Source organism: Hemiscyllium ocellatum, chromosome 44 (assembly GCF_020745735.1).
Source record: "Hemiscyllium ocellatum isolate sHemOce1 chromosome 44, sHemOce1.pat.X.cur, whole genome shotgun sequence".
NCBI classification, from domain to species: Eukaryota; Metazoa; Chordata; class Chondrichthyes; order Orectolobiformes; family Hemiscylliidae; genus Hemiscyllium; species Hemiscyllium ocellatum.
This window is the reverse complement of record NC_083444.1, coordinates 23,507,162-23,520,787: the sequence shown is the minus strand read 5'-3', so window position 1 is coordinate 23,520,787 and position 13,626 is coordinate 23,507,162. Positions and strand designations below refer to the sequence as shown.

The following is a 13,626-nucleotide window of genomic DNA, read 5'->3' as shown; positions in this document are numbered from 1 at the left end:
AAGGGTACCTACAGCACATGGACTGCAATGGTTCAAGAAGGTAGCTCACCACCATCTTCTCAAGGGCAACTAAGGACAGGTAATAATTACTAGCCAGCCAGCATTGCCCATGTCCCACAAGTGTGTAGAAAGCCCTTACCTCATGGCCCGATGGTCTCAGGTGTTCCTTTGTGTGGTTCATTGTAAATCTACAAGCTCTACCGATTTGCCAATTGCATAGGTTCTAGCACCACTCTCAATCTGAGCAACTGCCACACATTTTTTTCAAAGCTCCTTACACATTTTGACCACCACTTTTGGAAGGAGACCAAACAGCCCACTGAGTTTGATTTGGCCAGTCACATAGCCTTTTAATTGCCATCGGAACCCTATCAGAGACAAAAAAAACTGCAGGTGCTGGATTCCAAAGTAGACAGGCAGGAGGCTGGAAGAACACAGCAAGCCAGGCAGCATCAGGAGGCGAAGAAGTTGGTGTTTCAGGTGTAACCCTTCTTCAGGGCCCTATCAGACAGTGTATTCCAAATCCTAACCACTGGCAGTGCCAAAATTATTTGACTGATCTTGCCTCTGGCTCTTTTTGCCAATCAGATTCAATCTGTGACCTCTGGTTACCAACCCCTCAGCCACTGGAGGTGAGTTTGGTTAATCCCTCCCGCTAAATAGTTGACAATTTTCAATACGTTAATCGAATCAGTTAGGAAGAGAGATTGGAAAGACTGGGTTGTTTACATTGGAGCAGAGGAGATTGAGAGGGCACATGATTGAGATGGATAAAATTATGAAGATCGGAGATATGGTAGATAGGAGGAAATATTACCCCTTGAGGGACCGATCAATGACAAAGGGTCAGAAGGACTTGAGAAGGTGAAAGGAAAATCTTTTTCATCCAGTCGGTGGTGGGAATCTGGAACTCACTGCATGCAAGGGTAGTAGAGGCAGAAATCCTCATTAAGGTGAAATTGTACTTAGACATGCACGTGAGATGCCAAGGCATACAAGGCTACGGGCCAAGTACGGTTGGTATTTCTGACTGGCACAAGGACACAATGGGACATGCATGGTGGGGCAAAAATCCCCAGATACCCTGGACTAAAACCCTAAACTTGGGACGTGAGTTTATGGCATTCACATTTGAACTAAGAATCACGGAGCTCTCTGGCTCAGATAGACTATTATGCAAGCCTCGGGACAGCTATCTGGAACAGAGGTTTAGCTTGTCCGGCTGAAGGAAGAGCCACAAAAACACCTCAGCTAAAGACAATGAACTAGGCAAAAGTGAGGACTGCAGATGCTGGAGATTACAGTCAAGAATGTGGTGCTGGAAAAGCACAGGTCAGGCAGCATCCGAGGAGGAGGAGGAGGATCGATGTTTTGGGCAAAAGCCTTTCAACAGGAGGCTGGGAGCCTCAGGGGTGGAACGATAAATGTGAGGGGGATGGGGCTGGGGGAATGGTAGCTGAGAGTACAATAGGTGGATGGATGTAGGAGTAAAGGTGATAGGTTGGAGAAGATGGAGCGAATAGGTGGGAAGGAAGATTGACAGGTGGGACACGCCATGAGGATGGTGCTGAGCTGGAAGGTTGGAACTGGGATAAGGTGGTGGGGGAGGAAATGAGGAGACTGGTGAAGTCACATTGATGCCATGGGGTTGCAGGATCCAGAGGCAGAAAATGAGGTGTTCTTTCTCCAGCCGTTGGGCAGTAAGACTGTGGCGATGGAGGCGGCCCAGGATCTGCATGTCCTTGGCAGAGTGGGAGGGGGAGTTAAAGTGTTCAGCCACGGGGTGGTGGTGTCCGGAGATGTTCTCTGAAGCACTCTGCAAGTAGGCGTCCTGTATCCCCAATGTAGAGGAAACCGCATCAGGTCTGCTGCAAATGTGTTGCTGGTCAAAGCACAGCAGGTTAGGCAGCATCTCAGGAATAGAGAATTCAACGTTTCGAGCATAAGCCCTTCATCAGGAATAAGAGAGAGAGAGCCAAGCAGGCTGAGATAAAAGGTAGGGAGGAGGGACTAGGGGGAGGGGCGATGGAGGTGGGATAGGTGGAAGGAGGTCCCACCTCCATCGCCCCTCCCCTAGTCCCTCCTCCCTACCTTTTATCTCAGCCTGCTTGGCTCTCTCTCTCTTATTCCTGATGAAGGGCTTATGCTCGAAACGTTGAATTCTCTATTCCTGAGATGCTGCCTAACCTGCTGTGCTTTGACCAGCAACACATTTGCAGCTGTGATCTCCAGCATCTGCAGACCTCATTTTTTACTCGAAGAAACCGCATCAGGACCAAGGGATACAGTGGGCAGTGCAAGTGAAACATTGATGGATGTGGAAGGTTCCTTTGAGGCCTTCCACCACAGAACACACCAGGTGGCCCCCTTCCTTTAAGACTGCAATTTTCCCTCCCATGTGGTTGAAGATGCCCTCCAACATATCTCATTCACATCCTGCACCTCCGCCCTTCAACCCCACCCCTCCAACCGCAACAAGGACAGAACCTCCCTGGTCCTCCCCTTCCACCCCACCAACCTCCGTATACATCGCATCCTCCTCCGCCATTTCTGCCACCTAGAAACAGATCCCACCAACAGCAATATATTTCTCTCCCCACCCCTTTCTGCTTTCCGCAAAGACCGTTCCCTCTGTGACTACCTGGTCAGGTCCACACCCCCCTGCCACTGCAGGAATTGCAAAACCTGCGCCCACACCTCCTCCCTCACCACCATCCAAGGCCCCAAAGGAGCCTTCCACATCCATCAAAGTTTCACCTGCACCTCCACACGTCATTTACTCTATCCGTTGCTCCCAATGCAATCTCTTCTACATTGGGGAGACAGGACGCCTACTTGCAGGGTGCTTTAGAGAACATCTCTGGGACACCCGCACCAACCAGCCCCACTGCCCCGTGGCCCAACATTTCAACTCCCCCTTCCACTCTGCCGAGGATATGTAGATCCTGGGCCTCCTCCATCGCCATAGCCTTACCACCCAACAGCTGGAGGAAGGATGCCTCATCTTCTGCCTCGGGACCATCCAACCCCATGGCATCAATGTGAACTTCACCAGTTCCATCACCTTACCGCAGTTCCTACCTGCCAGCTCGGCTCCATCCTCATGGCCTGTCCCACCTTCAATCTTCCTTCCTACCTATCTGCTCCACCTTCCTCTCTGACCTATCACCTCCATCCACCTATTGCACTCTCAGCTATCCTCTTCCCCACCCCCACCCCATCTCCCCCAAGACTCCTAGCCTCATTCCTGATGAAGGGCTTTTACCCAAAACGTCAATTTTCCTGCTCCTCGATGCTGCCTGACCTGCTGTGCTTTTTCAGCACCACACTCTTGAATCTAAAAATAATGAAGGAGGCAAAAGTGAGGACTGCAGATGCTAGAAACCAGAGTCTAGATTAGAGTGGTGCTAAAGACAATGAATACTAGGTTGCAGAGCAAACAACGGAGACATTCTGGAGTCTACAAAAGTACAAAGCCATTCAACTTTTAATCAGTTTGCTTATACACAGAGAGACTGAACATTCCACACCATTGTACTCCATGCAATTCGATTTGCCTTTAAATGTGAAGGCATTACACTATCAGTAGAACTTTAACCTGCATCCATCCAAGAGAAATACTGGATATTCCAAACTTTTGGAAACCCATTCATTTTTATGGGAGAACCATTCATACCTCATCCAATAATCAGGAGGCTCATTCAGCCCCAAACAGAGCAGCAAGTTAAGTAATCAAATCAAGATTTGGTGAGAGATAAAGGGGAGCAAACAGTCAGCATAACGGGGGAACCCTGATCTCTCAGGGAGAGCTGATTCAGTGAGAGGTTCAGTCAGAGTCCAGAGAATCAGCCTCAACCAGATGCAGCGAGTCACCAGTTGTAACCATCACAGATTCAGGAAAAGAAAGACAGCAAGCGATCTTCTCATCCACGAAGCTCTACATGCTGCCAAGAAGCGACCGGACAGCTGGGATACCAACCGGGCAGTGCCAGCGACATTCACCACCATCAGAAACGGACAGAAGCCACTTCAGGGGTGAGCACAAGGTCATTGAGACCCTCTGTGCCAGCTCAGTTAGATAGGGCAGGAAGAGTGGGGCTTCAGGGCTGATGGGTACCCCGGGGAAGGGAAGCAGGACAGGACCCTGGGACTAGCATTTCTCTCTTGTGCGCTCTCCTCTTTCCCTTCACCCAGTAATTAACAGCTCTCAGTAATTTTAAACCCACAGTACCAAATCAGGGTTGCAAGTGTTAACTGGGGTGCTAGTTAGCTGTCAGGTACGTGCCATTTCACTTGATCTGTAACACTGGGGTTTTTGAAATATTCATGCAAGCTCAGGGGTTCGCACTGCTGCCTCACAGCACCAGGGACCTGGGTTCGATTCCAGCCTGGGGTGCCTGGCTGGGTGGAGTTTGCACATTCTCCCTCCCCTGGTGAGTTTGCTCCGGTTTCCTCCCACAATCCAAACTAGTGCAGGTTAGGTGAATTGGCCATGCTAAATTGCCCATATTGTTCAGGGATCTGTAGATTAGGTGCATTAGTCAGGGCTAAGTGTAGGATAATAGGGGAGGGGAATGGGTATGGGTGGCTACTCTTCAGAGATGAAGTGTGTTGCTGGAAAAGCAAAGCAGGTCAGGCAGCATCCAAGGAGCAGGAGAATCGACGTTTTGGGCTTGAGCCCTTCTTCAGGAAAGGTTCAGAGGGGTTGGTGTGGACTTGTTGGACCGAAGGGCCTGTTTCCACACTGTCGTAATTCTATCCTACTTCTTCAATTTTGCTTGTTTTAATAAAATCTGAGTTTCCTTTGCCTTTGAAGTATCGGTCTCCTGGGTCTTTCACCACATCAAACTGCACTACCTAAACCCAGTGTCAGAATCAGGGAGCTCGTATACAATAAACCAACCAGCAGTCCCTACAGCCAGAAATGCTTTCTCTGAGCTGGAGAAATTGCATCCTTGCCATGTCAACTGCAACGAGAATACTGTTCAAGTTACCTCGAAGAGCTCATCAGACCTCAACTCCTTCATGCTCAGAACGACCCCATGGGAAAAGCCATGGATCCGAACAGCTCGACACCCGTCATTCTGCAATGCCACATTCTTCCCACAGTTGGAGTGGAAGCGGTGCGCGATTCCTGGAACTGAAAGTGACAAACACTGTGTGTCAGGGTGAGGCGTTAACCACATTTTCTCCTCACTGCCAAAATCCCGCACTTGTGCGACCCCTTTAAAGCAATAGCACTTGTGGCTTGACATGCTCACTGGAGAAACTGTACCGGTGTGTTCAGGAGGGACAAATGTCAGTGTTCGAGGTGCCAGGACCTCACACCAGGGGTCTGACTTTAGACACTTGGTATTATCCAGGCCACACACGAATAGTGCACATGTTGTCTCTGTGGGATGGAGCTGATAATTTGGAGCTTTCCCGCACTCATGCACTTATTAGAAATTTGTACCCGTTTTCTACTCAGATCTAAAAATACACAAGGCCACATGCCAGAGTGTTTGTCACATCTCTCTCTCTCCCACATGTCCGATGCTTGCAGGACAATGCAGGAAGCAAAAACGTGGTGACATTAAACCCGTTCCCCAAACCGTTGTGAGCAAGCTGTTGCAACAAAGAACCCAAGACCCTGGTGGCCAACATAGTCTTAACTGGTTAAGTAAGTTGCAGTGGAAGGGTGGCGATGAGGTGGCTGGGGTTGGAGAAAAGATCTCTCCGATTTGCAGCAGCATCTCAGACCCAGGCTGTCTACTCAACAATAGATTATTGACAACGTTTGAAGGGCCAAATGGCCTACTCCTGCTCCTAGTTCTTATGTAATGCTGTGGAACAGAGCAAAAGGGTTGCTGGCGATGATGGAGGAATGTGCATACCTGGGGAATGTATTGGGAAGGATTTCTCGGTGGCATTGCTCAGTGATAGGCTGTTGTCCATGGGTGGTGAGCCACTGGTAATAGATACTTGGACGCACTGTCCGTACAGATCAACCACAGCGTAAAGCTCTGCAGGCAGAGGAACCAGGTCAGTAATAGCAGCTGCAGTACACTCACCGAAATCCCATTAAAGCAAACACTTCTTTCTACTCTCCACTGGAAACTGGGCAGGACTGTCGGGGGAGGTGAAGAATAAGAGGTAATCTCAATGTCAGGTAGCCTTGTCTCTGAGATGCAACTGAACATGAAAATCTAACTGAGGTAAGACGGGCTGCAACTACGCACTCAGCATGTTGATCGTGGTCCTTCCTTTGTTGAGAAATATGATGGAGATGGAGATTACTCTTCTTAAAGCCAATGGATCCCCAAAACCAACCCCTTTGAACAGCTTGATGACAGATATTCCTACAATGTCGCCCAAGGCTTCACCTGCCATTCTACATTTTAAAAGATAACACTTGCATGGTTAACTCATTGATGAATGCGTACCCCCCCCCACCCCCCTCCCTTTTTGCTCTCAGGCATTTCTTTCCCTTATCTTAAATCATCCCAATTGGGAGAAATACAGTTTCAGAGACAAGGACAAGCTCTTCTGACAACACCAGCTCCTGCTGAGGTAAGGGACTACAAGGTTGCTGTGCCCCTGGACTGACTGCTGATTGCTGACCTCACAGTGACTCTGTGCGAAAAGGGTTTATACACCATTTCATGCACTAGCTGACTGGAGTGTTAACTCAAAGTTGAGCACCACGAGGGACGAGGCTCTTCCCTCCAGCCAAGTAGAGAGGGCTACATGTGGGACCTTGCAGGGTGTGGGGGCTTCACTTTTCACATCTCTTCTCAAGGGTACTGCCTTCACAACTGGGCAGTGTCAGACTTGGAAAATGACCTTAAATCCTGAGAAAAGGGATTTAACCAATAAGCATTTGGTTTAGATGGAAAAGAGAGTGATAGATAGAAAGAGATGGAGTGTGAAAGATGAAATATAGAACCTTCAAAATCCTGACTTGGAAGAATATTGCAGTTTCTTCATTGTTGCTGGGTCAAAATTCTGGAACTCCCTCCCGAACAGTGTTTCCCAACACATTAACAACATTGCAGATCAAGAAGGCAGTGCACACCACCTTTTCTATGCCACAAGCACCCACTTCCCATGAATAAATATTTTTTAAAATGCAGGAGAGGGGGCAAGAGAACAAGAAAGCGCAAGAGGCCATAGTGAGGGAATGAGTGCGAAGGAACACGGGAACAGGACCAAGAATGAAAGACAGCATGACACAGTGAAAAACTGAAAGAACATGGCTGAGGGGATGTGAGTGGAAGTGAAATAGAATAAGACAGCATGACAGACTGCGATCGCAAGGGAATGAGGGTGTCAGAACTACACAGCAATAGAATATCAGCAAGGGACAGTGTCATGGGAGAACGAAAGACAGCACGAAAGAAGAGAAAAAGTGCTCTCCCCACTGAGTCAAAGCTTTCAAACTGATTGACAGACTGCTGTCTCTATATGCCAGATGTGAGTGAAAGCTGGTCAGTACATCAATGTTTGCCGATGGATCCTCCCTCCGCCATGGTCAGACACGAAGCACATCTACCTCATGGTGATAACTTACCTGGTGGTAGGCCCAGGCATGCCACGCCCTGATCCACCCCGTTGATGTAGTAATGGAGGTCACCATTCAAGCTGCGCATCATCCCAATTCGTGAGCCAGTGGTTAATGAGTCCAGATCACAGCCATAATTGTTGCGCATCGTGTTCCCATCTTGCATGATAGCTGTGCCACTGAAAATGGGATGGGGGTGATAAGTCAAGACCACCAGAAAGACGTTAAGACTGAAGCCACTCACAACAGGCAATGAGACACACCCATGCATACCAACTCTGCAATGCAGAGAACTGATCGCACCACTAAAGACTGGGATAAGCTCCTCTTGCGGTTGGTCAAGGAAAACCTGTGCACACTCTTAGGGACAGCAGGAATCAAAGCAGGGTCAGTCAGGATTGAACAATGTGGAAGAAAGTGAGGACTGCAGATGCTGGAGATCAGAGTTGGGAACGTGGTGCTGGAAAAACACAGCAGGTCAGGCAGCATCCTAGGAGCAAGAGAATCAACATTTCAGGCATAAGCCCTTCATTAGGAATGAGGCTTCCTGATGAAGGGTTCACGCCCAAAACATCGATTCTCCCGCTCCTCGGATGCTGCCTGACCTGTTGTGCTTTTCCAGCACCACACTCTCGACTCTAACAATGTGGGCACAGGCTCAAGAGACCAAATGGTCTCTGTGTTAATGATCCTGAACTGGTTCCCAGGCTGACAACATCTAAATGTTAAAGTTCTCATCAAAAATTTCAAAAATTGATTGATAATCTCTCCCTCTTCATCTCTGATCTCCACCAGTTCCAAAAAGTCCCTCCTATCCAGCCCCTACATACTTCTCTATTTCCATTACTTGATCTAGCTCTGATGCCCCCCCCCCCCATCTCTGTAACCTTCTCTAGCCCCTACAGACTTCTCTATTTCCATTACTTGATCTAGCTCTGATGCACCTCCCTATGTCTGTAACCTCCTCCAGGCACTACACCTCTTCCCATCTCTGTAACCTCCTCCAGGCACTACACCTCTTCCCATCTCTGTAACCTCCTCCAGGCACTACACCTCTTCCCATCTCTGTAACCTCCTCCAGGCACTACACCTCTTCCCATCTCTGTAACCTCCTCCAGGCACTACACCTCTTCCTATCCTGCCATTACGCCATTTTTTTTCCCCAACTGCTAAGCTCACCCTGAATCCCATGTGATCTAACTTTACTTATTGTAACTTACTATTACATGGAACCTCGTCAAAAGCTTTACTGAAGTCCATGTAGACAATGTCTAGTGCTCTGCCCTCAATCTTTTTGGTTACGTTCTCAAAAAACTCAATCAAGTTTGTGAGATATGATTTCCCTTGCGCAAACCATGCTGACTATCCCAAATCATACCTTGTCTCTTCAAATGTATATAAATCCTATTTTTCAAAATCGCTTCCAATAACTTACCCACCTCAGAAGTCAGACGCACCAGTGTATAGTTCCAGGCTTCTCCTTACATCCTTTCTTGAACAAAGGCACAACATAACAATTCTCCAGTCATTCAGCACCTCACCTGTATTTATAGATGATACAAATATTTCTGCAAGGGGCCCCACAATTTCCTCCCTAACTTCCCTGAGGTACATTAGATCAGGCCCTGGAGATTTATCCACCTTTATATTTTCTAAGGTCTCCACCACTTCCTTTTCCGAGGCATCTGTGAACCTCTGCCCTTGCTGCTCCTAGTTTTCACCCTAAAGGGAACATGTTGGCCCTGTCCTCCCCCAGTAACTTTTTGTATGCTTTCCACTGTTCTGCTGCAGGTTTACTCTGAAGTAACTGTTCCTCGTCGATTTTGGCCAGATCCTGCCAGAAATCTCCTCTCTAAACCCTTTATACTAGGAGTATCCCAACTGGTGTGGTTGAAATCCCTTAATATAACTGCTGTATTACCGTATGTGCAAACCTTAGTGAACTGACTACCTAGCTGCTCCTCAATTGCCTGCTCATTGTTTGGAGACTTATAATTCACTTTTTACTCTTAAATTTAATCTACAAAGTCTCTTGTCAACTCTTCCAAGATAGCATCCCTCCTTACTGCAGCAACTGACTTCCTAACTAATAATGTGACACCAACTTCACTTTTTCACCCTTCCCTGTCTTAAGATTCTATATCCCAGAACAATAAGTTGTCAGTCTTATCCCTCTTTTCAACACATCCCTGTGATAGGAACAAAATCACAGTTCCATGTGTTAATCCATACCCTTAACTCATCAGTCTTACTTCAAACATTCCTGGCATTAAAGTAGAGGCCATCCAGCCGTGCCTTACTCCCTTGAGACACCACGTGGCTGAACTTGTTCTGCCTTAGTTCCTTTTCTAGCCACACTGTGTTGGTATTGAAGTAGACATGCATGGACATTAGGTTCCATGTTCTCTTCGTCACTCCTATTCACCTCTCCCTCCATCAATTCTGATCGACAGCAAATGACCCAGTTCATCTCCATGCCTGAAATGGTTCCAACATTAGAGAGCATTGCCACAAAATGCCCATAACAATGTGTCCTCCTTTGATCAATGGCCTGTCTGACTTTCTCCTGCAGGTGTCAGAGTGTGGAGCAGGAGCCAAACTACAAAGAGTGTCATGTGCCTCTCAAACACCAGCATGCTGGCTCTACAGCCATCGCCTAACACTCTGAGCCGGTTGGAGCAAAAACGATGGCTTGACCAGCATCAGTGCCATTCCTGGCCACACCTCAAAAGGTGGAACCGCTCTGGACAACGAAGAGTGAACCGAGATTAACAGCAGATCTAATATGAAATTAATTCACCACCCCTTCTACCACAAACCCCACCAAACAGAGCATTCCGATTTCAGCATTACCTCAGCATCCAAGTGTCATAGTCTATATCCGTCATAGTGCTGGGAAACTCGAGGTCATCCGGACGGATTGCTGTAACTCCTAAATAAGGGGGAGTCTCAATATTAACTATGACAGGAAAAATGTGATTAAAGTGGATAATAATGGGAAAAACACACAGCAGAATGAACACAACACAACAAATGGATTTAACACAGCTTGTTCAAACAGAATATATACAAACAGCATGCAACACTGGGCACTTACAACACAAGCACAAACTACAATCTAGGGTGGCACAGTGGTTAGCACTGTTGCCTCACAGCGCCAGGAACCTGGGTTCAATTCCACCCTTGGGCAACTGCCTGTGTGGAGTTTGCACATTCTCCCCGTGGCTGCGTGGGTTTCCTCCGGGTACTCCAGTTTCCTCCCAAAGATGTGCACGTTAGGGTGAATTGGCCATATTACATTGCCCATAGCGGTCAGGGATGTGTGGGTGAGGTGCCATAGTCAGGGGAAATGGGGTAATAGTCAGGGGTAATAGGGTGAGGGAATGGGTCTGGGTGAGACACTCTTCGGAGGATTGGAGTGGACTTGATGGGACAAATGCCCTGTTTCCACGGTATAGGGATTCTATGATACATTATTATTGCAGACATGTGCATTACCGAGAAACATCCCTCAGACTCGCCAAAATATGTATATTTAGTTATACACATACACAATATAAATACACACACAGTAATGGGAGGCTGTCTAAAATAAATTAGTCATATAATCATGCACATCATTTAACCACACAATCCATCAGCAACCGTGACTGATGCATGCACACCTACTTAGTCTGGAATAAAAACAGGCAATGCTGCAAATACTCAGCAGATCAGGCAACATCTGTTCACAATTCACCAGACGGATTAAAAGGTTGGGACGTGGGGTGTTTGCTGGCTGGTCCGGCATTTATTGCCCATCCCTAACTACCTTAGAACTGAGTGGCTTGGTCAACTGTTCCATTTAGCTGGAGAAAGTGAGGACTGCAGATGCTGGAGATCAGAGCTGAAAATGTGTTGCTGGAAAAGCGCAGTAGGTCAGGCAGAATCGACGTTTCAGGCATGAGCCCTTCTTCAGGAAGGGCTGTTCCTGTTCCATATAGCAGTTGAGAATCAACCCCATTGCTACAAGCTTGTCGTTCCACGGAGGACAGGTTGGGCAAGGAAGCAGCTTTCTCTTCAAAAAAAGATTTGTTAACTGGATGGATTTTTTTTAACAACTCAGTTGTGGTACTTTGCACAAATTCTGGGTGCCACACAAAAAGAAGGATGTAAACCAGCTTTCCCTCTAACTTGAGTGGCTCTATGGGTCTGTGGCATGGAAAGCAGGATGCCAACACTGGCTTCTAGTTCTGGCAGTCACTGTCACACACAGACTAAGGGGTCTGCTGAGGCAGAAAAATGAGCAGGAACGTTGATGTGAACACACTGGAGGGAGTGTAAAAGCAGCTTTCAAGAATAGATCCAGGAACAAGACAATTTAGTTATGAATAAAGATTGGAAAAATCGGGATGTTTTCCTGGGAGAGGAGATGGCTGAGAGGAGATTTGATAGAGGTTTTCAGAATCGTGATGGTTCTGGACAAATTGCATAGTGGGATGTAAAAGGACCAAGAACCAGAGGACACAGCCTTAAAATGTTTGCAAAAGAAGCAAATGTGAGGCTCACTGCCACAGAAAACTGTAGAGACCAGGTCATTGAGTATATTTAAGACTGAGATCTATAGGTTCTTGATTGTCAAGGGGACCAAGGGTTACAAGGAGAAAGCAGGAGAATGGGGTTAGAAACTTATCAGTCATAATTGAATGGCAGAGCAGATTTGATGGGATGAATGGCCTAATTTCTGCTCCTATGTCTTATGGAGAAAAAAAAAGCCCCTGTACAGTGAACGGTTTTGTCAGTGTACATTGCTGGAGGTGTGGTGTTGGCAGGTTTAATTGACACATTGAAGAGAGCATTGGATGCTTATTTCAACAGATACAATATGCCAGGTTAGTGGGAAAAAGGAGCAGATCGGCTCCAAGTTAAAATGGCCAGAGAGCCAGTTCAGATACGATTCCTCCTGTGATGATAATATGGCTTTAAAAGGTGTCTTTTGCCCATTTTTTTTGATGAAGAGAGGTTAAGATAGATTGTTCTGTTCACAAACAATAAAGCTTGAGAGACCTTGGGCTATTTTTTTTCAAGTTGGAACAATAGAAGCAACATGAAGGGGTGGAGCCAAGCTCCCACAGAACCAGGATTTCAGGTCAACTTTCAGTGGTTGTTGAGTTTGGAAGCGGTTATACATCTCTCCCTGTGACAGCAAAACGCTTCAGTTGTCTCTCTCTCTCACACACACACTTTTCGCTTGATGTTCTCTCCTCTTGGACTGGAGAATTTCATGGGAGATAATTGACTTTCCTGAAGGGTATGTTTATGGGATGCTACTATATTGGAATAATTGCTCTTCAGCAGTTAAATTATCTATTATTGCTAAGTTTTCCAATAGAGTTGTTCTTCCAATTCTTCTTTTGTTTGCTTATATTTTAATCATAGTGCATGAACACAATAAGTTTTGCTTCAAGCCTAGTAGTTTGAATAATCAAACTGCATCTGGAACATGCCTCACACTTGCTTTAAAAATAACAAAGAGTTAGGGTCTAGGCTATCTCCATATTATACTTTGAAGGGATCTACTTCAGCATAACATTTCTGCGATTGGTAAACAATCAATGATCGATATACGGTCACCATTAGTGAGATTCATTTTATGTTCCAGATTTATTGACAGATCGACCGGCTGCCATGATGGGATTTGAATCAAGATAGCTATCCTAGTGACATTACCACGACATCACATCTTCTCCCCAAAGATTTGAAGGAAATGTAAATGCACCTCACTGCTTTCAAAACCTCTGAGCTTCCTTAAAACTCACTGCAATACAAACTCTTTCCAGTTCTGATGCAATGTCTGAAACAGCAATTGTTTTTCTGCCTGATCCACAGAGTGCTTCCTGCATTTTCTGTTTTTATTTCAGATTCCCAGCTTCGGTAACACTTTGTGGATCTCAACTTGGGAAACACACGGGCCGGTGTGAAGCTCACTCACAGTGCAACTAAGTCCAAAGGATTAGATTCCATAGGCGAACAGGAAAAGTTGATGTGAGTGACACTTCAGATCATGTACTTGGGAAGACAGTTCTCCATGAGATGATTCACAG

The 13,626-nt window shown here is 46.7% G+C and overlaps 1 protein-coding gene across 5 annotated transcripts in view; it reads right to left on the bottom strand.

Annotated features, from left to right (window-relative positions):
- neurl4 (neuralized E3 ubiquitin protein ligase 4) overlaps positions 1-13,626 on the bottom strand; it is a 138,666-nt gene that overhangs the window by 53,749 nt on the left and 71,291 nt on the right. For 2 of the 5 annotated variants that reach the window (XM_060854813.1, XM_060854814.1), the window contains exons 13-16: positions 10,397-10,502; positions 7,553-7,722; positions 5,877-6,005; positions 4,995-5,140 (exon numbers count right to left, since the gene is read on the bottom strand). In XM_060854813.1, the coding sequence (XP_060710796.1) occupies positions 4,995-5,140; positions 5,877-6,005; positions 7,553-7,722; positions 10,397-10,502 (551 nt within the window). The remainder of the gene's footprint in view (positions 1-4,994; positions 5,141-5,876; positions 6,006-7,552; positions 7,723-10,396; positions 10,503-13,626) is intronic. The other 3 variants (XM_060854815.1, XM_060854817.1, XM_060854818.1) reach the window with 2 other exon arrangements.